This window comes from Pristiophorus japonicus, chromosome 13 (genome assembly GCF_044704955.1).
Source record: "Pristiophorus japonicus isolate sPriJap1 chromosome 13, sPriJap1.hap1, whole genome shotgun sequence".
Taxonomy (NCBI): Eukaryota; Metazoa; Chordata; class Chondrichthyes; family Pristiophoridae; genus Pristiophorus; species Pristiophorus japonicus.
Genome location: NC_091989.1, coordinates 173,662,506 through 173,687,362, shown reverse-complemented (window position 1 = coordinate 173,687,362; position 24,857 = coordinate 173,662,506). Strand labels below are relative to the sequence as shown.

At 44.3% G+C, this 24,857-nt stretch overlaps 1 protein-coding gene across 1 annotated transcript in view; it reads right to left on the bottom strand.

The window, feature by feature from the left end:
- The window catches only part of LOC139278355 (CBY1-interacting BAR domain-containing protein 2-like), a 59,192-nt gene extending 35,172 nt beyond the window's left edge, over positions 1-24,020 (bottom strand). The window contains exons 1-4 of the mRNA XM_070897025.1: positions 23,897-24,020; positions 11,961-12,195; positions 4,627-4,695; positions 2,532-2,633 (exon numbers count right to left, since the gene is read on the bottom strand). Coding sequence (XP_070753126.1) covers positions 2,532-2,633; positions 4,627-4,695; positions 11,961-12,195; positions 23,897-23,916 — 426 coding nt within the window. The 5' untranslated portion in view covers positions 23,917-24,020. The remainder of the gene's footprint in view (positions 1-2,531; positions 2,634-4,626; positions 4,696-11,960; positions 12,196-23,896) is intronic.
- Positions 24,021-24,857: the final 837 nt, after the last annotated feature.

Here is a 24,857-nt window from a genome sequence, read left to right as displayed (position 1 = left end):
AAAAAGTTCTTTCTCACATCCTCCCCCCCCGTATCTCTTGCCCAAAATCTTAAATCTGTGTCCCCTAGTTGTACCATCAGCTAATGGTAACAGCTTTTCTTTGACTACCTTCTCTAAAACTGTCATAATCTTTGTACACCGCTATCAAATCTCCCCTCAACCTCCTTTTGCTCCAAGGAAAACAACCCCAGCTTCTCCAACCTAACCTTGTAGCTAAAATCCCTCATCCTTGGAGCCATTCTGTCAAATCTCCTCTGCACCCTCTCAAGGACCTTCACATCCTTCCTAAGGTGTGATGACCAGAACTGGACGCAATACTCCTGTTGTGGCCTTATCAGGGCTTTATAAAGGTTCAGCATAACTTCCCTGCTTTTGTACTCAATACCTCTATACTTATGAAGCCCAGAATCCCATATGCTTTGCTAACTACTCTCTCAATATGTTCTGCCATCTTCAAAAATATAAGCACATGAACCCCCAAGTCCCTCAGTCCCTGCACACTCTTTAGAACTGTGTCATTGGGCCCAAGTTTCCACACGATAAAAAACGGGTGCCCCTCTGAGCTGGGCGCCCGTTTTTCGCACCTAAAACGGCGCCGGAAAAAAAACGAGCGATTCTGGAGCGCTTTGCAGCTCCTTGTCTGCTTGGCGCGGCGCCCAGGGGGGCGGAGCCTACACTCGCGCAGATTTTGTAAGTGGGAGGGGGCGGGTATTATTTAAATTAGTTTTTTCCCTGCCGGCAACGCTGCGCGTGCGCGTTGGAGCGTTCGCGCATGCTCAGTGTGAAAAAAAACATTGGCACTCGGCCATTTTTGTAGTTCTTTGTAGCTGTTTAGTTTTTGAACATTTTTTAATAAAAGTACATTGCCATCAGCACTGAGGCTTCTTGTAGCAGTGAGAAGCCTCAGAAAGTTGAGGCAGCCATTTCCCGACGACCTCCCCCTTTTGCCATCGGGAAATGGCTCCTCAATTTCTGAGGCTTCCTGCAGCCTTCTCTCTTTCCCGCCAGCCGTCTGGAACGGCTCCCTTCCCTTCCCCCCCCCCCCCCCCCTCCGCGTTCGATAACGGCTGCCTCGTTTTGTGAGGCTTGCTGCAGAATTCTCCCTGGCTGAAGCACTTTCACACAGGTAGGAAGATGGTTTATTTAATCTTTTCTTTGCTTATAAATGTTTATTCAGGCTGGATTTATTTGTATAAGTATAAATAAGGATTTATTGTCGAATTTAATGAGTTCCCTTCCCCCCACCTCGTTCTGTAACCTGCGCCTGATTTTTTAATGTGTAGAACAGGTTTTTTCAGTTCTACAAAAATCTTCACTTGCTCCATTCTACTTTAGTTTGGAGTACGTTTTCACTGTGGAAACTTTCAAATCAGGCGTCAGTGGCCAGACACGCCCCCTTTTGAAGAAAAAATTCTGTTCTAAAGTAGAACTGTTCTACCTGACTAGAACTGCAGAAAAAAAAATGTGGAGAATTGTGATTTCTAAGAGAGTCCGTTCTCCACCAGTTGCTCCTAAAAATCAGGCGCAAATCATGTGGAAACTTGGGCCCATTATGTCTATCCTGTAGGAATGGAATCCTGATCATCTTACCGGCCTGGCCTATATGTGACTCCAGTCCATACCAATGTGGCTGATTCTTAACTGCCCCGTAAAGTGGCTTACTCAGTTGTATCAAACAATGAAAGGCCCAGCACCACCTTCTCAACTAGGTCTGGACTCCCCTCCCAGAACTGTTATGTTTACAAAAGATCATAATTGTTACAATTTAATTTTGTGAGTTAAATTACTCTTTGCAAAACACTCTTTTAATATTGTTTTGCTTGCTCCTGTCTTTAGGAGTTGTTTAAAACTGTCATCGGAACACCAAGACAAGAATATATTCTTGAAGTCACTGTTAATGTACATGCTGTAATCTTTGAAGACCCGTGCTCTTTTTTTTTTATAAAAGATGTCATGGCAGATGTCTCTGTTCTCTGTATACATTGTGACGATATCACTACTGAAGGATTATTAATGATGATGTAACCATTATATGGAATAATACTTATTTGACTGTAATATCCCAGCAATCATATATCTAGCTATATCTATCTCTCTCTCTCTCTCTCTCTCTCTGTCTCTCTCTCTCTCTCTCTCTCTCTCATAAGAAGCTTAGATGAAGGGCTCAAGCTGTAATGCAGATTCCATCAAAACTGGAAAAAGTAGATGTAGTAAATGGAGAAGTACTACTTTGGTGATCTCCAAGCTGGAAAGGTTTGAGAATGATTATAGGATGGGGGGGAGAAAAGGAGATATTGATAAAGAATCTGCCGTCCAAAGGGGACAGTGGAACATCGCTGTCGGACTTGGTTGGGACTGAGTGGTGATATCTCAGGCAATCCAGGCATATCGATCAACTCTTTCTGTATATAAAGCTCTGATGCTTGAAGCCGCAAATGTTTGTTTGTCATTGTTTTAAAAGTTGAATAAATGAAGATCAATGTTTTCTTTCAACTCGCCCCCCTTGAGGACAGCCCTTTGGGAAAGGATACAATGCCTTGCCTGTCTGAAGGGTTCCTCTGCTTCACTTTTTGCAGGTTTTCTAGTTCTTTCATTTCACGATTTCTGGCGCTGTTAAATTTTTTGATGTCTGCCTGATTTAGATAAAGAAAAAAAAGAACTGATTATAGTGCTTTTCCAGAAGAATGAAACTTATAATCTTTTATAAAGCAGTATTCTAAGAAACTAATGTTGTGACAGGAAATTATAGAATGGTTACAGCACAGATGGAGGCCATTCGGCCCGTCGAACCCGTGTCAGCTCTCAGCAGGAGCACTTCAGCCAGTCCCACTCCCCCGCCTTTTCCCCGTAGCCCTGCAATTTCTTTCCTACGGTACTTTTCCAATTTTCTTTTGAAAGCCACAACGGAATCTGCCTCCAACACCAATTCAAGCCGTACAATTCCGATCTAACCACTCACTGCGTAAAAATATTTTTCCTCATGTCGCCTTTGATTCTTCTGCCAATCACCTTAAATCTGTGTCCTCTGGTTCTCGTCCCTTCTGCCAAATGGCAACAGTTTCTCTCTGTCTACTCTGTCTAGACTCCTCATGAGAACACCTGTCAATTCTCCTCTCAACATTCTCTGCTCTAAGGAGAACAGTCCCAGTCTATCCGTGTAACTAATTCAGTTGTATAGAGTCAATCTTTTGGAACTGCTTAGTGAATAATGTGGGAATTCTATAGACATCTGTTGGAAGCCCACTAATTCCCCAAATTACCCAGATTATTTTATCACCTTTTATGTCCTGTAAAAACACTCTTCCCTTTGAGAGATATTTCTCCATCTTTGTTCTGCTCTGATGGCCCCACTTGCTACACCAGAGCTTCTGGAATGTGTTTTTTCTTCAGCGGAGATTTACCCTCAGCAGTGGCTGCTGGATCCTTGACTACGTTTGTCCAATTGCCTGTCCCTTTACCTCATTCCCCCTCCCCCCCACTCTTTCTTGGAACTCACAACAATGGTGGGGTCCTCCCCATTCACCCCACCAGCCTCTATATTCACCATCTTATCTGGTCATTTCTGCCACCTGCAACGTGATCCTGCCACCGAGCACATCTGTCCTTCCTCTCCTCCTCACTTTCTGGAGGGACCATTCCCTTGAGACCTTTCCACCACTCCTACTTCCAGATGCCCTTCCCTTGGCACCTTCCTATGCAAGCCCAGCAGACACAACACCCTTTCACTCACCACCTCCCTCACCAGGACCACAGATACTGCAGTGTGACATCGCAATTTACATATAATTCCACCAATCTAGTTTATTATATTCGGTGATCATGGTGCTCTCATCTCGACATCACGGAAGCCAAATGCAGATTAGATAACCACCTTTTTGTTCTGTCCCGAAATCTGACCCTGACTTCCCTGTGACCTGCCACTTGAATAACTCTCGCTGCCATTCCCACTCGGACATCTCCACCTTTGGCTTCTTGCACTGTTCCAACTAAATGCAAGCTTCTCCTGGACTCTCTGCAGCCCTGTGAAGCCCTCTGAACCTCAGCACTTTACACCTTAGATATATCGACACTTTTCTTTACAGCTGTTGCTGTGCGAAGGAAGGGAGGCAGGGAAACATTTTGGATATAAACCCTTTGTTAGAACATAGTCTTGTTTGGGAGGGAGGGGGAGGTGGGGCTGGAGGGTTTGCATCCAGAGCTAATGCAGCCCATTGCATATTTCTAAGATTTTCTATTCCCGCCACCAATTTTCTCCAATCTTGCTTTTTTTTTTACTTCCATGGGTCTTTTCCACACCTTTCCACAGCCTTGGCTATTTGCAGGTTCTTTTTAATATAATCATGTTATTGCCTCACTGAGATGATCGTTTGTATCATCTAACAGTTTTCAATGAAGCAGTTTTCAGGTTGTCCAACCTGTTGAGTTCCTCTCTCTGCCTGGACTTGAACCCACAACCTTCTGACCCATTTTACTACATCAAAGGCGCTTGATCAATGCAAGTTGTTATTTAAATGAAAATTTTGGTATCTAGATGGGAGGAGAATTTGACTTTTTTGTTTAATTGGAAGTATCACCTGCAGAAATGGACAATAACACAAATTAAATAGCGATGACGGAACTAAATACCCGTTTCGATTTTGTCAACGGACCGTATGCCTTTAGTGGCTCAATAACCTTGACATCCAGTCTTTCCACCTAAAGTGATTCAGGGAGGAAAGCAAAAAAAATTATAATAATGACCAATCATATAAAGAAATTGCTGTTACGTACCTAATTGTGAAGTTATGATACAAAAGTGTGACTTAGCAATACTATAAAAATCTCATTCCACTGTATAACTAATCCCCTCATGTGGTAATTATCTTCTGTTTTGTGGTAATTACCTCAGATTATCTGATATCCGCAGTGCCCCTGAGCACCTCATTTTTCACAGGAGTAGGAAGTCTTAACCAATGTTCCCTGTGAGCGGCGCTTTCTTCTGCGCGGTCTGTTTCTTTAATGCGCGGTCCCTTTTAAATGTCCGCGCGTGCGCGGTATTTTCAATGTAAAAGCCGGTGAGTGGCCTGCGCAGGTCCTTTTATGATTCCTGCATGGCCGCACAGCTCAGGGGGGACATTGGTCTCAACCCAGTGAAAGCTGATTACTGTTGATTTTTATTTTTGGACTGTTACCATTTGCTAAGGATCCCTTCTGAAAAAAAATCTAGATTTCACTTATTCATTCCCCCTCCTTAGGTCTTTCTTCAAAGGCAGTGTATGGTAGGGCAATGGTTATGGTACTGGATGAGCAACCCAGGGATCATGAGTTCAAATCCCACTATGGAGATCAGATGAATGGGGTGAAGTCTATAATGGCATAGATTGTGCATGTTCTTTGGAAGAAGCAGATTCTGTGGGTCAAATGTTTGTTTCATTTCAAGATTTACTTTTGAAGAGTAATGAGCCGGTTCAAGTGCCTGCTGGTTCTGGAACTCGGAATAGCATCTACAGATCTACAAATCAAGCAATTTCATTGCTACGTTGGGAATGGTAGCATAGTGGTTATGTTACCTGGACCAGTAATCCAGAGGCCTGGACTAATGATCTGGAGACACAAGTTCAAATTCCACCACGGCAACTGGGGAATTTAATTTCAGTTAATTAAATAAATGGTGACCATGATTGCTGTAAAAACCCATCTGGTTCACTAATATCTTTTTTAGGGAAGGAAGTCTGCTGTTCTTACCTGGTCTGGCCTATATGACTCCAGACCCACAGCGATGTGGTTAAACATAGAAACATAGAAAATAGGTGCAGGAGTAGGCCATTCGGCCCTTCGAGCCTGCATCACCATTCATTAAGATCATGGCTGAACATTCCCTCAGTACCCCTTTCCGGCTTTCTCTCCATACCCCTTGATCCCCTTCGCCGTAAGGGCCATATCTAACTCCCTCTTGAATATATCCAATGAACTGGCATCAACAACTCTCTGTGGTAGGGAATTCCACAGGTTAACATCTCTCTGAGTGAAGAAGTTTCTCATCATCTCAGTCCTAAATGGCCTACCCCTTATCCTAAGACCGTATCCCCTGGTTCTGGACTTCCCCATCATCGGGAACAATCTACTCGCATCTAACCTGTCCCGTCCTGTCAGAATCTTGTATGTTTCTATGAGATCCCCTCTCATCCTTCTAAACTCCAATGTATAAAGGTCCAGTTGATCCAGTCTCTCCTCATATGTCAATCCAGCCATTCCGGGAATCAGTCTGGTGAACCTTCGCTGCACTCCCTCAATAGCAAGAATGTTCTTCCTAGATTAGGAGACCAAAACTGAACACAATATTCCAGGTGAGGCCTCCCCAAAGCCCTGTACAACTGCAGTAAGACCTCCCTGCTCCTATACTCAAATCCCCAAGCTATGAAGGCCAACATACCATTTGCCTTCTTTACCACCTGCTGTACCTGTATGCCAACTTTCAATGACTGATGAACCATGACACCCAGGTCTCGTTGCACTCCCCTTTTCCTAATCTGCCACCATTCAGATAATATTCTGTCTTCGCGTTTTTGCCCCCAAAGTGGATAACCTCACATTTATCCACATTATACTGCATCTGCCATTCATTTGCACACTCATCTAACCTGTCCAAATCACCCTGCAGCCTCTTAGCGCCCCCCTCACAGCTCACCCCACCATCCAGTTTAGTGTCATCTGCAAACTTGGAGATATTACACTCAATTCCTTCATCCAAATCGTTGATGTATATTGTAAAGAGCTGGGGTCCCAGTACTGAGCCCTGCGGCACTTCACTAGTCACTGCCTGCCATTCTGAAAAGGACCCGTTTATCCCGACTCTTTGCTTCCTGTCTGCCAACCAGTTTTCTATCCACGTCAGTATATTACCCCCAATACCATGTGCTTTGATTTTTCACACCAGTCTCTTGTGTGGGGCCTTGTCAAAAGCCTTTTGAAAGTCCAAATACACCACATCCACTGGTTCTCCCTTGTCCACTCTACTAGTTACATCCTCAAAAAATCCCAGAAAATTTGTCAATCGTGATTTCCCCTTCATAAATCCATGCTGACTTGGACCAATCCTGTCACTGCTTTCCAAATGCGCTGCTATTTCATCCTTAATAATTGATTCCAACATTTTCCCCACTACTGATGTCAGACTAACCAGTCTATAATTCCCCGCTTTCTCTCTCCCTCCCTTTTTGAAAAGTGGTGTTACATTAGCTACCCTCCAGTCCATAGGAACTGATCCCGAGTCGATAGACTGTTGGAAAATGATCACCAATGCATCCACTATTTCTAGGGCCACTTCCTTAAGTACTCTGGGATGCACACTATCAGGCCCTGGGGATTTATCGGCCTTCCATCCCATCAATTTCCCTAACACAATTTCCTGCCTAATAAGAATTTCCTTCAGTTCCTCCTTCTCACTAGATCCTCGGTCCCCTAGTATTTCCGGAAGGTTATTTGTGTCTTCCTTTGTGAAGACAGAACCAAAGTATTTGTTTAATTAGTCTGCCATTTCTTTGTTCCCCATTATAAATTCACCTAAATCCGACTGCAAGGGACCTACATTTGTCTTCACTACTCTTTTTCTCTTCACATATCTATAGAAGCTTTTGCAGTCAGTTTTTATGTTCCCGGCAAGCTTCTTCTCGTACTCTATTTTCCCTCTCTTAATTAAACCCTTTGTCCTCTTCTGCTGAATTCAAAATTTCTCCCAGTCCTCAGATTTGCTGCTTTTTCCGGCCAATTTATATGCCTCTTCCTTGGATTTAACACTATCCTTAATTTCCCTTGTTAGCCACGGTTGAGCCACCTTCCCCGTTTTATTTTTACTCCAGACAGGGATGTACAATTGCTGAAGTTCATCCATGTGATCTTTAAATGTTTTCTATTGCCTATCCACCGTCAACCCTTTAAGTATTATTTGCCAGTCTATTCTAGCCAATTCACGCCTCAAACCATCGAAGTTACCTTTCCTTAAGTTCAGGACCCTAGTTTCTGAATTAACTGTATCACTCTCCATCCTAATAAAGAATTCTACCATGTTATGGTCACTCTTTCCCAAGGGGTCTCGCACAACAAGATTGCTAATTAGTCCTTTCTCATTACACATCACCCAGTCTAGGATGGCTAGCTCACTGGTTGATTCCTCGACATATTGGTCTAGAAAACCATCCCTAATACACTCCAGAAAATCATCCTCCACCGCATTGCTACCAGTTTGGTTAGCCCAATCAATATGTAGATTAAAGTCACCCATGATAACTGCTGAACCTTTATTGCATGCATCCCTAATTTCTTGTTTGATGCTGTCCCCAACCTTACTACTACTGTTTGGTGGTCTGTACACAACTCCCACTAGCGTTTTCTGCCCCTTGGTATTCTGAAGCTCCACCCATACCGATTCCACATCATCCAAGCTAATGTCCTTTCTTATTATTGCATTAATTTCCTCTTTAACCAACAATGCCACCCCGCCTCCTTTTCCTTTCTGTCTATCCTTCCTAAATGTTGAATACCCCTGGATGTTGAGTTCCCAGCCTTGGTCACCCTGGAGCCATGCCAATTACATCATACCTGTTAACTGCTATCTGCGCAGTTAATTCGTCCACTTTATTCCGAATACTCCTTGCATTGAGGCACAGAGCCTTCAGGCTTGTCTTTCTAACACACTTTGTCCCTTTAGAATTTTGCTATAAAGTAGTCCTTTTTGCTTTTTGCCTTGGGTTTCTCTGCCCTCCACTTTTACTTTTCTCCTTTCTATCTTTTGCTTCTGCCCCATTCTACTTCCCTCTGTCTCCCCGCATAGGTTCCCATCCCCCTGCCATATTAGTTTAACTCCTCCCCAACAGCACTAGCAAACACTCCCCTGAGGACATTGGTTCCAGTCCTGCCCAAATGCAGACCGTCTGGTTTATACTGGTCCCACCTCCCCCAGAACCAGTTCCAATGTCCCAGGAATTTGAATCCCTCCCTGCTGCACCACTCCTCAAGCCACGTATTCATTTGAGCTATCCTGCGATTCCTACTCTGACTAGCACGAGGCAGTGGTAGCAATCCTGAGATTACTACTTTTGAGGTCCTATTTTTTAATTTAGCTCCTAGCTCCCTAAATTCATCTTGTAGGACCTCATCCCTTTTTTTTTTTACCTGTAGCGTTGGTACCTATATGCACCACGACAACTGGCTGTTCACCCTCCCTTTTCAGAATGCCCTGCACCCGCTCCGAGACATCCTTGACCCTTGCACCAAGGAGGCAACATACCATCCTGGAGTCTCGGTTGCGACCGCAGAAACGTCTATCTATTCCCCTTACAATTGAATCTCCTATCACTATCGCTCTCCCACTCTTTTTCCTGCCCTCCTGTGCAGCAGAGCCACCCACGGTGCCATGAACTTGACTGCTGCTGCCCTCCCCTGATGAGTCATCCCCCTCAACAGTACCCAAAGCAGTATATCTGTTTTGCAAGGGGATGATCGCAGGAGACCCCTGCACTACCTTCCTTGCACTGCTCTTCCTGTTGGTCATCTGGCTGTGTACCCTTTACCTGCGGTAAGACCAACTCACTAAACGTACTATTCACATCATTCTCAGCATCATGCATGCTCCAGAGTGAATCCACCCGCAGCTCCAGTGTCACAATGCGATCCGTCAGGAGCTGCAGCTGGATACACTTCCCACACACGAGTCATCAGGGACACCGGAAGCGTCCCTGACTTCCCACAGGAGGAGCATAACACTGCCATGACTTAACCCCTGGATTAACTTAAATTGGCAACAAAATTGCTAAAAGGTTACTTACTGATAAAGAAAAGAAAGAGAAAAACTACTTACCAATCACTTACCCCATTGGCTGTGACGTCACCTTTCGATTTCTTTCTACTTTTTTGCCTTCTTTCCCTGCAGTTGACTCTTAACTGAGTTATTCAAGGGCAAATAGGGATGGGCAATAAATGTCAGCCTTGCCAGTGACACCCATAATCCCAAGAACGAAAAAATAAAAATGTTTTTAAGTGCTGAATATGTCAACATTAGTGGAGATCTGATGTAAGGGAACTGAGATGCAGTCTTCTGAAGTTGAAGACAAATGGACTTCAAGGCTTTGTATCAAAATACTGGAAATGCACAACACGTCAGTTAGTATCTGAAGGAGAAAGGACAGGTTGATGTTTTGGCTGGAGTCCTTCATCAGAACATCAGGTTCCATCTGAACCATTAACCTTTCTCTTTCAGATGTTGAATGGCCTATGGACATCTTTCAACACTTATTCTCAATTTCCAACATTGGGGCTTATTTTTCTCTCGTTATTTGAATGTTAGTGATGTGATGAATTAACAAAAATGACAAGATGAAGTTCTGTTAAGCAAAATGGAAGGTTGACTTGCTACTCTTGCACTCTCATGTTATTTCTCCAATATTATTTCAAATAAATTTATATTAATTCTTCATTCTGAAGGTATGGTATTGATTGCAGGTACTGAGCATCACCTAAAATGGGAACGGTACCAGTAATCCAGCGGCCTGCACTAATGATTGGGAGACACGAGTTCAAACCCTACAACGGCAGCTGGGGAATTTAAATCCAGTAAATTAACTAAATCTGGAATAAAAAATTAGTATCAGTAATGGTTGACCATGAAATTACCAGATTGTCGCAAAAACCCATCTGGTTCACTCATGTCCTTAAGGGAAGGAAACCTGCTGTCTTTGCCTGATCTGGGCCTATGTGACTCCAGAGACACAGCAATGATTCTTAACTGCCCTCTGAAATGGCCCAGCAAGCCACTCTGTTGTCAAAAAGGCCGCTCACCGCTGCCATGTTGAGGGTAATTAGGGATGGGCAATAAACGCTAGCTTTGCCAATGATACCAACATCCCGTGAATGAATAATAATTTTAAAAACTGACTTTGTTTCTAATCCTGAAACAATTTCCTGTAGATGAATTGGAATGAATGCTTTTAAACTTGTAGTAAAAATTGCTGAAACTCTGGCAAATAAATCCTATTTGTGTTTGTATCTTCCCTGGTTAGTGCGGTTCGAGTGTTATTGGTCTGGGAGTTTGGTACTTTTACTATCACTGTTGCCTCACTGGTGGAGGAGCCCTAAATTGGAACACTTACTCTGTTGGTATCAGCAACTTGAGATATATGTGTTATGTATGAATAAAGAGTCTGACTGGATACTGTGAGCTCAAAGTAAAGTGTGACAGTCTTTTATTGCAGGTCTCCAGAGTGCCTCTCCAGCCTGTAAGGCTTCCTTAAGTACCTGTGCTCCCAAGGGATTGTGGGATCCCTTGGAATCCAAAGGTTGAGCCCTCTAGTGGCTGTACAAGGTTTATACAAGTTTACATATATAACAAAATGCAAACTAATCGGAGCATGGATTTAAACTTTATATTGCCTCCAAGAATCTGTACACTCATAAAGACAAAAAAGCTTGGCCAACCCCTGCATTAGAGCTTGCATGTCCTCCACCATGGAGTGGGATGTCAACAGCTCCCCACACCATGAGTTCCTGATTTCAGCTGAGCTGTCCATGATAGTTAGGATGATGCTGAGTAAATGCCCAGTGCCTCCAATGCTGGCCCCTCCCCTCCTCAGAATGAAGGTAAAAAAATATATCTCAATAGGAGTTTCCTAAAGCACCTCTGGGTTAGTTCTCAGAAAGCAACAATTGCCTACATGTAGTCTGCCTCCCTGTTTGACCCGGGTAAGGTGCCGATTGAAGAAAACGTGATTACTTTAAAACTATGAATAACAGGCAATATTATAGCAAACTGTCAGACTAACATCGTTGTGTTTCCAGTACGTAATAATGTATGCAATAAGTAACAAACATTAACTTGTAATCCTTCACGCCCCTCCCGATGAGTGTTTTGCATACAACATGGTACAAAAAAAATCACAAACTATATTGACCACGTCCGTGAACATGGTCTTTTCAGTGAACGTTTCTACCTCTGCCTGTCGATAGTCCTGAATTTTGGACAACTCCTCTCCAAAGTCCTTGAGGCATCGTTGCATCTCTGGGTTCTCGGTGTTTGCAAAGTCCATGATCTGTTTGATCAGCAGGTCAACCTTGTCTCTCAGTCTGGCATTCTTCCGAGTGTAGGAAGCCAGCAAAGTGCAGAACTGGCCAAGGTACTTCTCTGCATTGCACACTGTACCTTCCATGATCTTGACCTGAGCATCCCTTTATAAAATAAAAATGAAAAGAGGAGAGCACTGCGTACGGAGAGCAGCAATTCCAGATAATATTGTGAGAAATCGAGAGGCAGGAAGGTATTAACTAGGAAACTCGAGAATAGAAACCCAGCCAGATCTGAATATTGGTCGTGGAATGATGCTGGGCGAGATCAGTTACCATCCCTCTTTGCTGATGGAAATTTCAGATTGAGCCAAGTCTTCAATTTCTTGTTTGTTTCCATTACTCATTTGTTAGCCTTTCAGCTGGCCTCTTGAAATCAATGGATGAAAGAAAGACTTGCATTTATATAGCGCCTTTCATGACCACCGGACATCCCAAAGTGCCAATGAAGTACTTTTTGAAATGTAGTCACTGTTGTAATATAGAAAACGCAACAGCTCCCACAAACAGCAATGTGACAATGACCAGATCACCTGAGTTTTTTTTTGGAGTGATGTTGATTTGAGAGATAAATACTGGCAAGGACACTTGAAAGAAGTGCCATAGGATCGTTTATGTCCACCTGAGAGAGGGCTTTGATTTAATGTTTCTTCTGAAAGACGGCACCTCTGTCTTAGCACTGCACTGGAGTGTCAGCCTAGATTTTTGTGCTCAAGGCTCTGGAGTCGGACTTGAACCCACAACCTTCTGATTCAGTGCTACCCACTGAGCCACAACTGTCACATTTTGAGATGGAACCCCAAGTCTCCATCTACCTCTGACTGATTCCCACATACCCCAGAACAAGCTCTTCATATAGCTCTATGCTCTGGCTATTATTCACTTTTGTTAACAAGCTCACTTTGTCCCACCACAAAACAGTTATGACTGTTTGGATATTAAGGAAATCAAGGGATATGGGGATAGTGCAGGCAAGTGGAGTTGAGGTAGAAGATCAGACATGATCTCACTGAATGGTGGAGCAGGCTCGAGTGGGCCAAATGACCTACCCCTGCTCCTAATTCTTATCTTATGTTCTTATGTTGATTTGTTGGTCTTCGGTGACTTTTAAAGAAGGACTCAAATACCTCAACCGACATAACAAAAAAAACAAATTATCTGCTCATTATCACGTTGCTGTTTGTGGGAGCTTGCTGTGCACAAATTGGAAGCTGCGTCTCCCACATTACAACAGTGGCTATACTCTAAAAGTACTTCATTGACGATAAAGCATTTTGAGATGCCCGGTGGTTGTGAAAGGCGCTATATAAATCCAAGTCTGTCTTTCTTTTCCCCACTCCCTCCCTCAAAATGAAGCACGACAGGATTTGCTACAAAGATACCTCTAAGCATCACCTCTGTTCTAAACTTAAATAACTTCATTTATATTCACGAGCACCTGACTAACTGGAACTTTATTCTAATCTCACGTGGATCACTGCTGAGGGGACATTGCTTGGCAAAGATTTGCCATTTTGGATGCCTGACCTGAGGTATACATGTAACCAAGAGGGTGAGGAGGGGAGAAAGTAACCTACAACCGAGAAAAAAGCTGACAAATAAAAGGAAATTCGCAGGAAAGTCTGAAAAGTGAAACAAAAATAATGGAAACGGATGGCTCGGCCAATAAACCTGGCCCCGTCCATTTACATCATTTACTTCCATTGTTTCACAAAATAGTTACAGGAACGTTAACTAATACTTTTTGCTAATATTGCATTTTAATGAAAAAAAACCCACAAGCTTAAAGTAATACAAGGTCAAAATTAATTCTTTTATTCTGGTCTCTTACACATCCCCGATTGTCATCGCTCCACCATTGGTGGCTGTGCCTTCAGCTGCCTGGGCCCCAAGCTCTGGAATTCCCTCCCTAAACCTCTCCGTCTCTCTACCTCTCTGCTCCTTTTAAGACGCTTCTTTTAAATCCTACCTCTTTGACCAAGCTTTGGATCATCTGCTCTAATCTCTGCTTGTGTGGCTCAGTGTCAAATTTTGTTTCATAACGCTCCTGTGAAGCGCCTTGGGACGTTTTACTACGTTAAAGGTGCTATACAAATACAAGTTGTTGTTGCTTCTTCTGAATGGACCAAAAGTGCTTTTTTCCAACCCATTTGACTGGAATAAACCTTACAGTCCACTAAGGAGGGCGTAGGTTTTTTTTTAAGGCAGATGAAAACAAGATGATATTTGGCATTATAAAGATTTTTCTAGAAATAGAAATAGGCTATACGGTCCCTCAAGCCTGCTCCGCTGTAAGAGCAAATTGGCATTAGGGGCATAAGCGAAATAAGGTTTAAAGTGCCGGCTTCTACATTGGTCCAGCAAAAGGGACAGAAGGTCTGTGACTGACCTCACATTCTAACATATTCCAGCACCAAGGACCCAGAGGCCTCTGATTCAACATTGATGTACCAAAACACTAGATAACATTAAGGTACGTCCAGTCCGACAAGATAAGACCACCATGGAAGACTCTAAACAGATACCGATAAGACTCTGTGAAAAGACTCTAAACAGGCTTTTAGGAGCTACATATGATCAGCAAATTCTAACCCAATGAGGTCATCCCAGTTAAGGTCTAAAGGTTGTCTTGAGATCTTGGTCTGTCAATCCAAAATATTACTAATAAGGTAACCCAATTAGAGATCGAGGGAGGTCGTACCGGGGGGCGAAGAGGTCTATAAATGATGTACAATTTTGCTATCCAGTGAACATCTCCACTCACAGGTGGCTGTGATGAGAAGTGTTCCCGGACATCTGTAATTAAAGATTGTTATACCTTGCCATCCGTCTTGTCTAATACTTCGAGGACCGCTACGCGGGTTGGGATGAGCGTCGACCCTTTATATCAAAGGGTCCGCTCGAGGGAAGAGAAGCCTTCCTATTTTCCCCTTCATCTGCCATTCAATATCATGACTAATCTTTTACCTCAACTTCAATTTCCTGCCTTATCTCCTTATCCCTCGATTCCGTTAGTGCCCAAGAAAATATCATTCGCTGTCTTGAATATACTGAACGACCCAGCCTCCACAGCCCTCTGGGGTAGAGAATTCCAAAGATTCAAAACCATCTGAGTGAAGAATTTTCTCCTCATTTCAGTCTTAAATGGTCGACCCCTTATCCTGAGACTATGACCCCCAGTTCTGGACTCTCCAGCCAGGGGAAACAGCCTCTCAGCCTCTACCCTGTCGAGCCCTCCAAGAATGATGTGGTGGGGGTGGGCTGTGGAGGTGGGGTGGGGAAGGGGGGGGGCGGCCAAGTACAGGGGTCAACAGAGGTTATTATAAAACGGGTAGCTAGAACATGCACCCTCGGACTGCATGATTTGGTTGTACCATTGTAGGGTTTTCTATGCTGTTTGATTGCATCTTGGCTCCTATTGCTACAAATTAAATTTACAAGAAGTAGCCCAAAAATGTCTTTCAGCATTCTCTTAAATAATTGATTGTGCTATTTTACAAGGGATGCATTAGTTCAAATACATAATTATTATAATGTACAATTTGATTAACATTCTCTATTTATTTACCTCGCTCTGGGTCCCCCTCGGCTCAGAGCCTGATGAGTTCTTAATTGCTTTTCCACTTGGCAGCCAGTCAGCTGAGCTCACTTGTGGCTGTTAAGTACCTGCAGTAATAGGGAGCTGCTACATTGATCCACCTACCCCCTGCACCATCTCGCTTGCTCGTGTCTGTGTAGGCTTGCTGGAAACAAAGGGGGCTTGGCTTCACTCAGCCAGGCCAGATGTTTTGCACTCTATACCCCTTTGCTGAATGGTTTGTTGTCTGATGCTACAATTAGACCTCCCACCCTTCCTCTCTCAACTTTATGTCCTCCTGAAGATGCTAACTCCTGCTGGGGTACAGACACCCCCCCCCCCCCCTGAAATCTCTCCCCACTGGCCACAGTTCACACGTGAGCCTAGGCTGTGAGTTTTTTTTTTATTCATTCACGGGATGTGGCTGTCACTGGCAAGGACAGAACTTATTGCCCATCCCTAATTGCCCCTTGAGAAGTTGGTGCTGAGCCGTCACCTTGAACCGCTGCAGTCCGTGTGGTGAAGGTGCTCCCACAGGGCTGTTAGGGAGGGGGTGCCAGGATTTTGACCCAGTGACTATGAAGGAACGGCGATATATTTCCAAGTCAGGATGGTGTGTGACTTGGAGGGGAACTTGGAGGTGGTGGTGATCCCATGCTCTTGTTGCCCTTGTTCTTCTAGGTGGTAGAGGTCACGGGTTTGGGAGGTGCCGTCGAAGAAGCCTAGGCAAGTTGCTGCAGTGCATCTTGTAGATGGTACACACTGCAGAGACGGTGCGCTGGTGGTGGAGGGAGTCAATGATGAAGGTGGTAGATGGGGTGCCAATCAACCGGGCTGCTTTGCCCTGGATGGTGTTGAGCTTCTTATGTTGGTGGAGTTGCACTCATCCAGGCAAGTGGAGAGTATTCCATCACCCCCTGACTTGTGCCTTGTAGATGCCACACACGCGTATACGCGCACACGCACACACACACACACACACACACACACACACACACACGTATACACACACCCTTATAATGGGTCTCTGTTCCAACAAGTGCTCACAAGCATAGAATAGAATCATAGAATAGTACAGAAGGAGACCTTTCAACCCATCGAGTCTGCGCCGGCTTTTTTGAGGAGCCATCCAGTTACTCCCACTCCCCCGCTCGTTCCCCCTATCCAGGCAATTTTTTTTTCTTCAAGCTTGTCACAATTGTTGCTGTTTTCATAATTCTACTGCATTTGAATGAAGTATCAGACTTGCATTTTTCCCTCTTGCAGTTTGCATCCTGCACTAGATATTGGGATTTTGCGGCTTTTAATCTTGAAGATATCTTCCCTTTTCCTTTTTGGGGTTTTCTTCAACTCCTGCCCTAAGCGCAGCCAGGCCAAGGGGCAGCTGCACCGAGGGGTCTGAAACCCACCGTTGTGAGATGTACAGAAGCAGCCAGGAAGTATTGCTCCATCCCACGCTACAGCAGCGTGGCCGAGATCAGGTGCATTGAGCTAGAGATTTGGAAAGGGCTGTTACTGAGCAGCCCCGATTTCAATCACTCCACCATTGGTGGCCGTACCTTCAGCCACTTGGGCCCTAAGCTCTGGAACTCCCTCCCTAAACCTCTCCGCCTCTCTGCTTCTCTCTTCCTTCAAGACGTTTCTTAATACCTACTTCTTTAACCAAGCTTATGGTCGTCTGCCCTAATGTCTCCTTACGTGACTCGGTGTCAAAGTTTGTTTTATGACTCTCCTGCGAAGCGACTTGGGACTATGTTAAAGGCACTATCTAAATACAAGTTGTTGTTGTTGCCGTTGCCTAATAGAGTCCTAAATAAGAAAACTTTGATCACTTTGCATCAACAGCTTTAGAAATATACAGCTTAATGAGAACATGGATTTAAGCATTAAGCATTAAGCCCCCAGGGTCCATGGTATGTAACCCACCTAGATAAAAGCTTGATAATACCGGTTTCGAATATTTAACTAGATATTGTATTCAAACCTGTCCTCCTGGTCACTTTCCTTGTTTGTGGTTACTTGAGACGTACTCAAATCTGAGTTGTTGCAATAGTGTTTATAACACATAATGCACAATCCAGCAGAGATTTACACACTCAATCCAAGGCTTCTGTATACCAGCTGGCATGAGCTGTGGCTCAGTGGGTAGCGCACTCACCTCAGAGTCAGAAGGTTGTGGGTTCAAGTCCCACTCCAGAGACTTGAGCACAAAAATCTAGGCTGACACTCCACTGAGGGAGCACGGCACTGTCGGAGGTGCCGTTTTTCAGATGAGATGTTAAACGGAGGCTCTCTCAGATGGATGTAAAAGATCCCATGGAACTATTTCAAAGAACAGTAAGGGAGTTATTCCTGGGTATCTTGGCCAATGTTTATCACTCAATCAACATCACAAAAACAGGTTATCTGGACATTATCACATTGCTGTTTGTGGGAGTTTGCTGTGTGCAAATTGGCTGCTGCGTTTCCTGCATTACACACTTCAAAAGGTAATTTATTGGCTGTAAAGGTAATTTTGGGACATCCGGAGGTCGTGAAAGACGCTATATAAATGCAAGTCACTTTTTTCTTTCAAACTGAGACTAAGCATCAGGGTTACAACCTATGGTTACCCCAGTTATGAAATCGCTTCTGTTGCGTGCAGGGCAGAGAGAAGAAAAATATTTCAAATCTGATTCCCAGCCCATCCACTCCCTTGCCCCACATGTGGCCAACTGGAATCTCTTCCTTGGCAGTGCATGATAACATCTATTGCTGGTCACATCTGTTAAATAGCCACCTGACCTAAACGGCAAATTACAGCGTTCCTTTCATAAGCAACAGTTTATATAAATAAAAATTCAATTAGGTAGGTTCTGGATAGAGTTTCCCCAATGGCCTTGTGGTTAAAAGCACCACCTGGTATAGCAATGATCCATTCAGTCTAGGCCAATCCCTGGCCAGTGCTGAGTTAGCTGATCTTATCGATGTAACAGTTGCTCCAATGGGCTCCAGTATTGCTGGGTGGGTGAGGAGATAAAATATATCAACCAGCTTTCTTGCTCTTGGTCACTGGCCAAGTAACTCCTGCTGGAAAATGCATGTGGGTGAGGATGAGAGTGAGGTCAACACTGGGTGCCCCGATTGATGCCATTCATGGCCAAGTAGGCTGCTACCTCTCACAGCTCAGGCGCCAGTGTGAAGAATGACCCTTTGGTGATGAGGTACCAAGGGCCCACGGCATCTGAGGAAATGTACTCCAGCGTGAATCAGCTGCTTTCATAGAATCATTGGGTCTTACAATGCCGAATGAGGCCTTTCAGCCCGTCGTGTCTGTTTTTAAAATTTATTCATTCACAGGATGCATACGTCGCTGGCAAGGCCAGCATTTATTGCCCATCCCGAATTGCCCTCGAGAAGCTGGTGGTGAGCTGCCACCTTGAACCGCTGCAGTCCGTGTGGTGAAGGTGCTCTCACAGTGCTGACTTTGTCGTAACGCTTTGGTAAAACCGAGTGGCTTGCTAGGCCAATTTCAGAGGGCAGTTAGGAGTCAACCACGTTGCTGCAGGTGTGGAGTCACATATAGGCCAGTCCGAGTTTCTTCCCTAAAAGGACATCAGTGAACCAGTTGGGGTTTTTCCAACAATCCGTTACTTATATGGTCACCATTGAAGAAAAACCATTTGCTGGGCTACAGGGAATGGGCAAGCTGAGAGTCAGCAAGGTTCGATGGGCCGAATGGCCTGCCATGCTGCAACTTTACAGGTGCTTGCTTTTTAATTCCAGATTTATTTAATTAACTGATTCTAAATTCCCCAGCTGCCATGGTGGGATTTGAACTCGCATCTCCAGATCATTTTTGTAGGCCTCTGGATTACTAGTTCAGTAACTTGACCACTATGCTATTGTCCCCTACTGTGCTAGCTCTTTGAAAGAGCTATCCAACTAGTCCTACTCGCCTGCATTTTTTTCCTTTTATCAAGCACATATCCCAAGTCCCTTTTGAAAGTGACTATTGAATCAGCTTCAGACGGTACATTCCAGATCATAACAACTCGCTGCGGGAAAAAAAGTCTCCTCATCTCCCCCGTGGTTCTCTTGTCCTTGTCTTAAATCTGTGTCCTCTGGTTATCGTCCCTCCTGGCAGTGGAAACTGTTTCTTCCCTGTCTACTCTTACCAAAAAGCCCTCATATCTTTAAACACATGAAATAATTTAGGATGATGAAAATGAGAAAGAAACAAAGACTTGCATTTATATAGCGCCTTTCACGATCACCGAATGCCCCAAAGCGCTTTATAGCCAATGAAGTACTTTTGGAGTGTAGTCACTGTTGTAATGTGGGAAATGTGGCCACAAACAGCAATGGTTTTTGTTATGTCTCTAATAAAGCAATGTGACTGAGTACTGTAGATGTGAGTACGTGTGACCTTAGTCTCTTCCTTCTAACTCCAGAGTGCTGGTACAGCATGGGGGGCCTGCTTATATACAGTGCTCCCAAGGGATGCTGGGATCCTTTGGGACTCCAACAGATGCGCCCTCTGGTGGCGGTAGAATGCTGATTACAAAGTGTTGCATACATAACAGTTTTTTTTTGTTATATTGATTGAGGGATAAATATTGGCCAGAACATCAGGGATAACTCCCCTGCTCTTCTTCGAAATAGTGCCATGGGATCTTTTAGATCCACTTGAGAGAGCAGGCAGGGCCTCGGTTTAACATCTCATCCGACAGATGGCACCTACCAACAGGGCAGCACTCCCTCATCACTGCACTGGAGTGTCAGTCTAGATTTTTGTGCTGAGGTCCCTGGAGTGGGACTTGAACCCACAACCTTCTGACTTAGAGGTGAGAGTGCTGCCCACTGAGCCATGGCTCACACAACTGAGATGGGAGGAAAGACTGCGATCTGGATCCAGCAACAACGCACCATGATGGTCAAACCCATGGCAGGTTGGTTCTGGTCTTCTCTGGGCAAAGTGGCGAGCAACTTTGTGGAAAGGTTTCGATCACACCCCATTCTCCCAGTCTGGTCCTTTCCACATTAGCACCGTCCAATGGGGGTGTCACTGAATAGCTAGCGAGTGAGAGCCTTGGGCCACATTTACCCCTGATTTATGTTGTAAGTGTTGGTGTGGCTGAATCTCTCTCCCCGATACATTAGAGAGAGAGGTAAAAACAGCAGGGAAAGGGTTAACTTGAAAGAGGGAAGATTTGGAGCGAGGCCACGGTCCTTTGACTAAGGAAGGAAGTTCCAGATAAGTCCCAAATTTAGCTATGGTATACAAGCAGGAGCTCTTTAATAACCATTTCTGTTACAGATTTGATGAAAAGGAAAGATGCCAGTCCATTCAATATTTTCTTATTATTCTGGTTCTCGTTAAACCCCAGCCTCGAGCCTGATGTCACGGTCTGCTTACTCAATAATTGTAGATAAGGTCTGCTAGACTGATGCTCTCTCAAAGGGACTGTAGCTGGTATTAATATTTTTCAGTTTGTATATTTTTAAAAAACAACTTGCGTTTATACATAGCCTTTAGCACATTAAAACGTGCCAAGGCATTTCAGAGGAGTGTATCACACAGAATCTGACACCGAGCCGCAGAAGGGGATATTAGGACAGATTAAAAAGAAAGATTTGAATTTATACAGCGCCTTTCACGACCACCAAACGTCCCAAAGCACTTTACAGCAAATGAAGTACTTTTTAAAGTGTAGTCTCTGTTGTAATGTGAGCTCATCCAAAACTGGGCTGCCCGTGTCCTAACTCGCACCAAATCCCTCTCACCCATCACCCCCTGTGCTCGCTGCCCCGTGTCCTAACTCGCACCAAATCCCGCTCACCCATCACCCCCTGTGCTCGCTGTCCCGTGTCCTAACTCGCACCAAATCCCTCTCACCCATCACTCCCTGTGCTCGCTGACCTACATTGGCTCCCGGTTAAGCAACGCCTCGATTTCAAAATTCTTGTCCTTGTTTTCAAATCCCTCCATGGTCTCGCCCCCTCCCTACCTCTGTAATCTCCTCCAGCCCCACAACCCCTCCCGAGATGTCTGCGCTCCTCCAATCCTGGCCTCTTGAGCATCCCTGATTATAACTGCTCAACCATTGTCGGACGTGCCTTTTGTTGCCTAGGCCCTAAGCTCTGAAACTCTCTGCCTAAACCTCTCTGCCCCTCTACCTCTCTTTCCTCCTTCAAGACAAAACCTACCTCTTTGACCAAGCTTTTGGTCACCTGCGCTAATTTCTTCTTGTGTGACTCGGTGTCTTTTTTTTTTGTCTTCTCGTACTCCTGTGAAGCGCCTTGGGACGTTTTACTACATTAAAGATGCTATAAGAACATAAGAAATAGGAGCAGGATTAGGCCATACGGTCCCTCGAGCCTGCTCCACCATTCAATAAGATCATGGCTGATCTGATCATGGACTCAGCTCCACTTCCCTACCCGCTCCCCATAACCTCTTATTCCCTTATCGGTTAAGAAACTGTCTATTTCTGTCTTAAATTTATGCAATGTCCCAGCTTCCACAGCTCTCTGAGGCAGCGAATTCCACAGATTTACAACCCTCTGAGAAGAAATTTCTCCTCATCTCAGTTTTAAATGGGCGGTCCCTTATTCTAAGATTATGCCCTCTAGTTCTAGTCTCCCCCATCAGTGGAAACATTCTCTCTGCATCCACCTTGTCAAGCCCCCTCATAATCTTATACGTTTCGATAAGATCACCTCTCATTCTTCTGAATTCAAATGAGTAGAGGCCCAACCTACTCAACCTTTCCTCATAAGTCAACCCCCTCATCTCTGGGATCAACCTAGTGAACCTTCTCTGAACTGCCTCCAAAGCAAGTATAACCTTTCGTAAATATGGAAACCAAAACTGCACGCATTATTCCAGGTGTGGCCTCACCAATACCCTGTATAACTGTACCAAGACTTCCCTGCTTTTATACTCCATCCCCTTTGCAATAAAGGCTAAGATTCCATTGACCTTCCTGATCACTTGCTGTCCCTGCATACTATCCTTTTGTGTTTCATGCACAAGTACCCCCAGGTCCCGCTGTACTGCAGCACTTTGCAATCTTTCTCCATTTAAATAATAACTTGCTCTTTGATTTTTTTTCTGCCAAAGTGCATGACCTCACACTTTCCAACAAATTTACTCCATCTGCCAAATTTTTGCCCATTCACTTAACCTGTCTATGTCTTTTTGCAGATTTTTTGTGTCCTCTTCACACACTGCTTTTCCTCCCACCTTTGTATCGTCAGCAAACTTGGTTACGTTACACTCAGTCCCTTCTTCCAAGTCGTTCATATAGATTGTAAATAGTTGGGGTCCCAGCACCCCACTAGTTACTGCTTGCCAACTCAAGATGAACCATTTATCCCGACTCTCTGTATCCCTGACTCCCTATATAAATATAAGTTGTTGTTGTTATTGATTTGATGGGTGCATTACCTGTATATGCCTTTGTTTTTGATAATAGCAGTGTGGCTGACTTGAAATCACGTGGCGATGGAGAAAGAGACCGCAGGTGAAGGAATGGTGATGAATAAATACAATACAGGATATCTAATTAGATTCGGCCAGATTGGTAGGGGGATGACAAACTGCCTTATGCCCCCCCCCTTCCCCCCCACTCCCCACATCCCTTGCCCATGACACAAAAGGCAGTGCCTTTTGAGAGGAGAAAAGAAAACAAACGGCAGCTAAATAAAAAGATTTAGTGATTTGTGATGTTATCGGTGATGTCATTGCCCACACGTCTGACAAATGTGGCAGTTTGCCCAAGAATGCTCTTCAAGTACGGAAATAAAATATCAAGGTTCCTTTTTGTTTTCTCTCTTTTGTCAGCCAAGTCTTTGGTAGATCTCTCTCTTACACATTCAGAAACATGAGGGGAGAATTTCTTGGGATTAGCCGTTGCACAGTAAATAATTAAAACCCTAGGGCGGACCCAGCCTTGGCAAGGTGACTCAAAATTGTTGTTGAGTTGATCCTGTTAATGACCAAACCTTTAAGAAGTCCTGACTGGCACTGCACTAAAATAGGTCTCCTGACAGGCAAGTATTGTAAAAATAAATGCTGCTTAAATTGCCCAGGTTCTGTGTCCACAGCTGCCTGGATACCAGGAGCTGTGTGGGTTGTTATGTTTATCAATGGCTGACAACAATCCCACTTTCTCGCCCTCACTCATTTCTGCTTTTCGCAATTCTAAGCCAACATTTATGAATGTAGATTTAGAGACATTTTACCTTGATAAAGAAGAATTCATTTTTTCTCGCAGAAGTGTTCTGAACGTGTCTTTTTTTTTCAGAAAATCAATTTGCTCCCTTATTTAGACAGCAGTCAATGCCAGCCTGTCCTCCGAAGGGGAAAGAGCTGGGATGGCAAACCTTGCCTGAGGATTGGTGGCCCTGGTTGTCATGGTGATGGTAAACACCACGCAATTACTCACCTCCTCCTTCATTGCACGTCAGGTCTCTCAAAGACCACTAGATGGCAGCAAAGAACTACTCTGCTTCTCCATCGTGATATTTTACACACTTTTTCAGTAAATGTCACGCATCCTGCACCTAAATGCAGCATTGGAAGGTTTCGACATCTTGCAGCTCAATTGTATTTTTTTTAAATGCTTTCGTGCAGCCTAAAGAACCTTAGTTAGACTGTACTTGGCGTACTGTGAGCAGTTCTGGCCTCCATATTATAAAAAGTATATTGAAGCACTATAAAATGATTACATAGGATATACGGCACAGAAACAGGCCATTCAGCCCAACCAGTCCGTACCAGCCCTTATGCTCCACTCGAGCTGCCTCCTATCTTTCCTCATCTAACTCTATCAGCGTAACCCTCTATTCCCTTCTCCCTCATATGCTTGTCTAGCCTCCCTTTAAATGCATCTATATTATTCACTTCAACCACTCCCTGTGGCAGCGAGTTCCACATTCTCATCATTCTCTGGTTAGAGAAGTTTCTTCTAAATTCCCTATTGGATTTCTTGGTGACTATCTTATATTGATGCCTCTAGTTATGCTCTTCTCCACAAGTGGGAACATTCTCTTTGCTGTGGTTCAGTGGGTAGCACACTCATCTGTGGGTCAGAAGGTTGTGGGTTCAGGTCCCACTGCAGCGACTTGAGCACATAAATCTAGATTGACACTGCAGTGCAGTGCTGAAGGAGTGCTGCATTGTCAGAGGTGCCGCCTTTTGGAT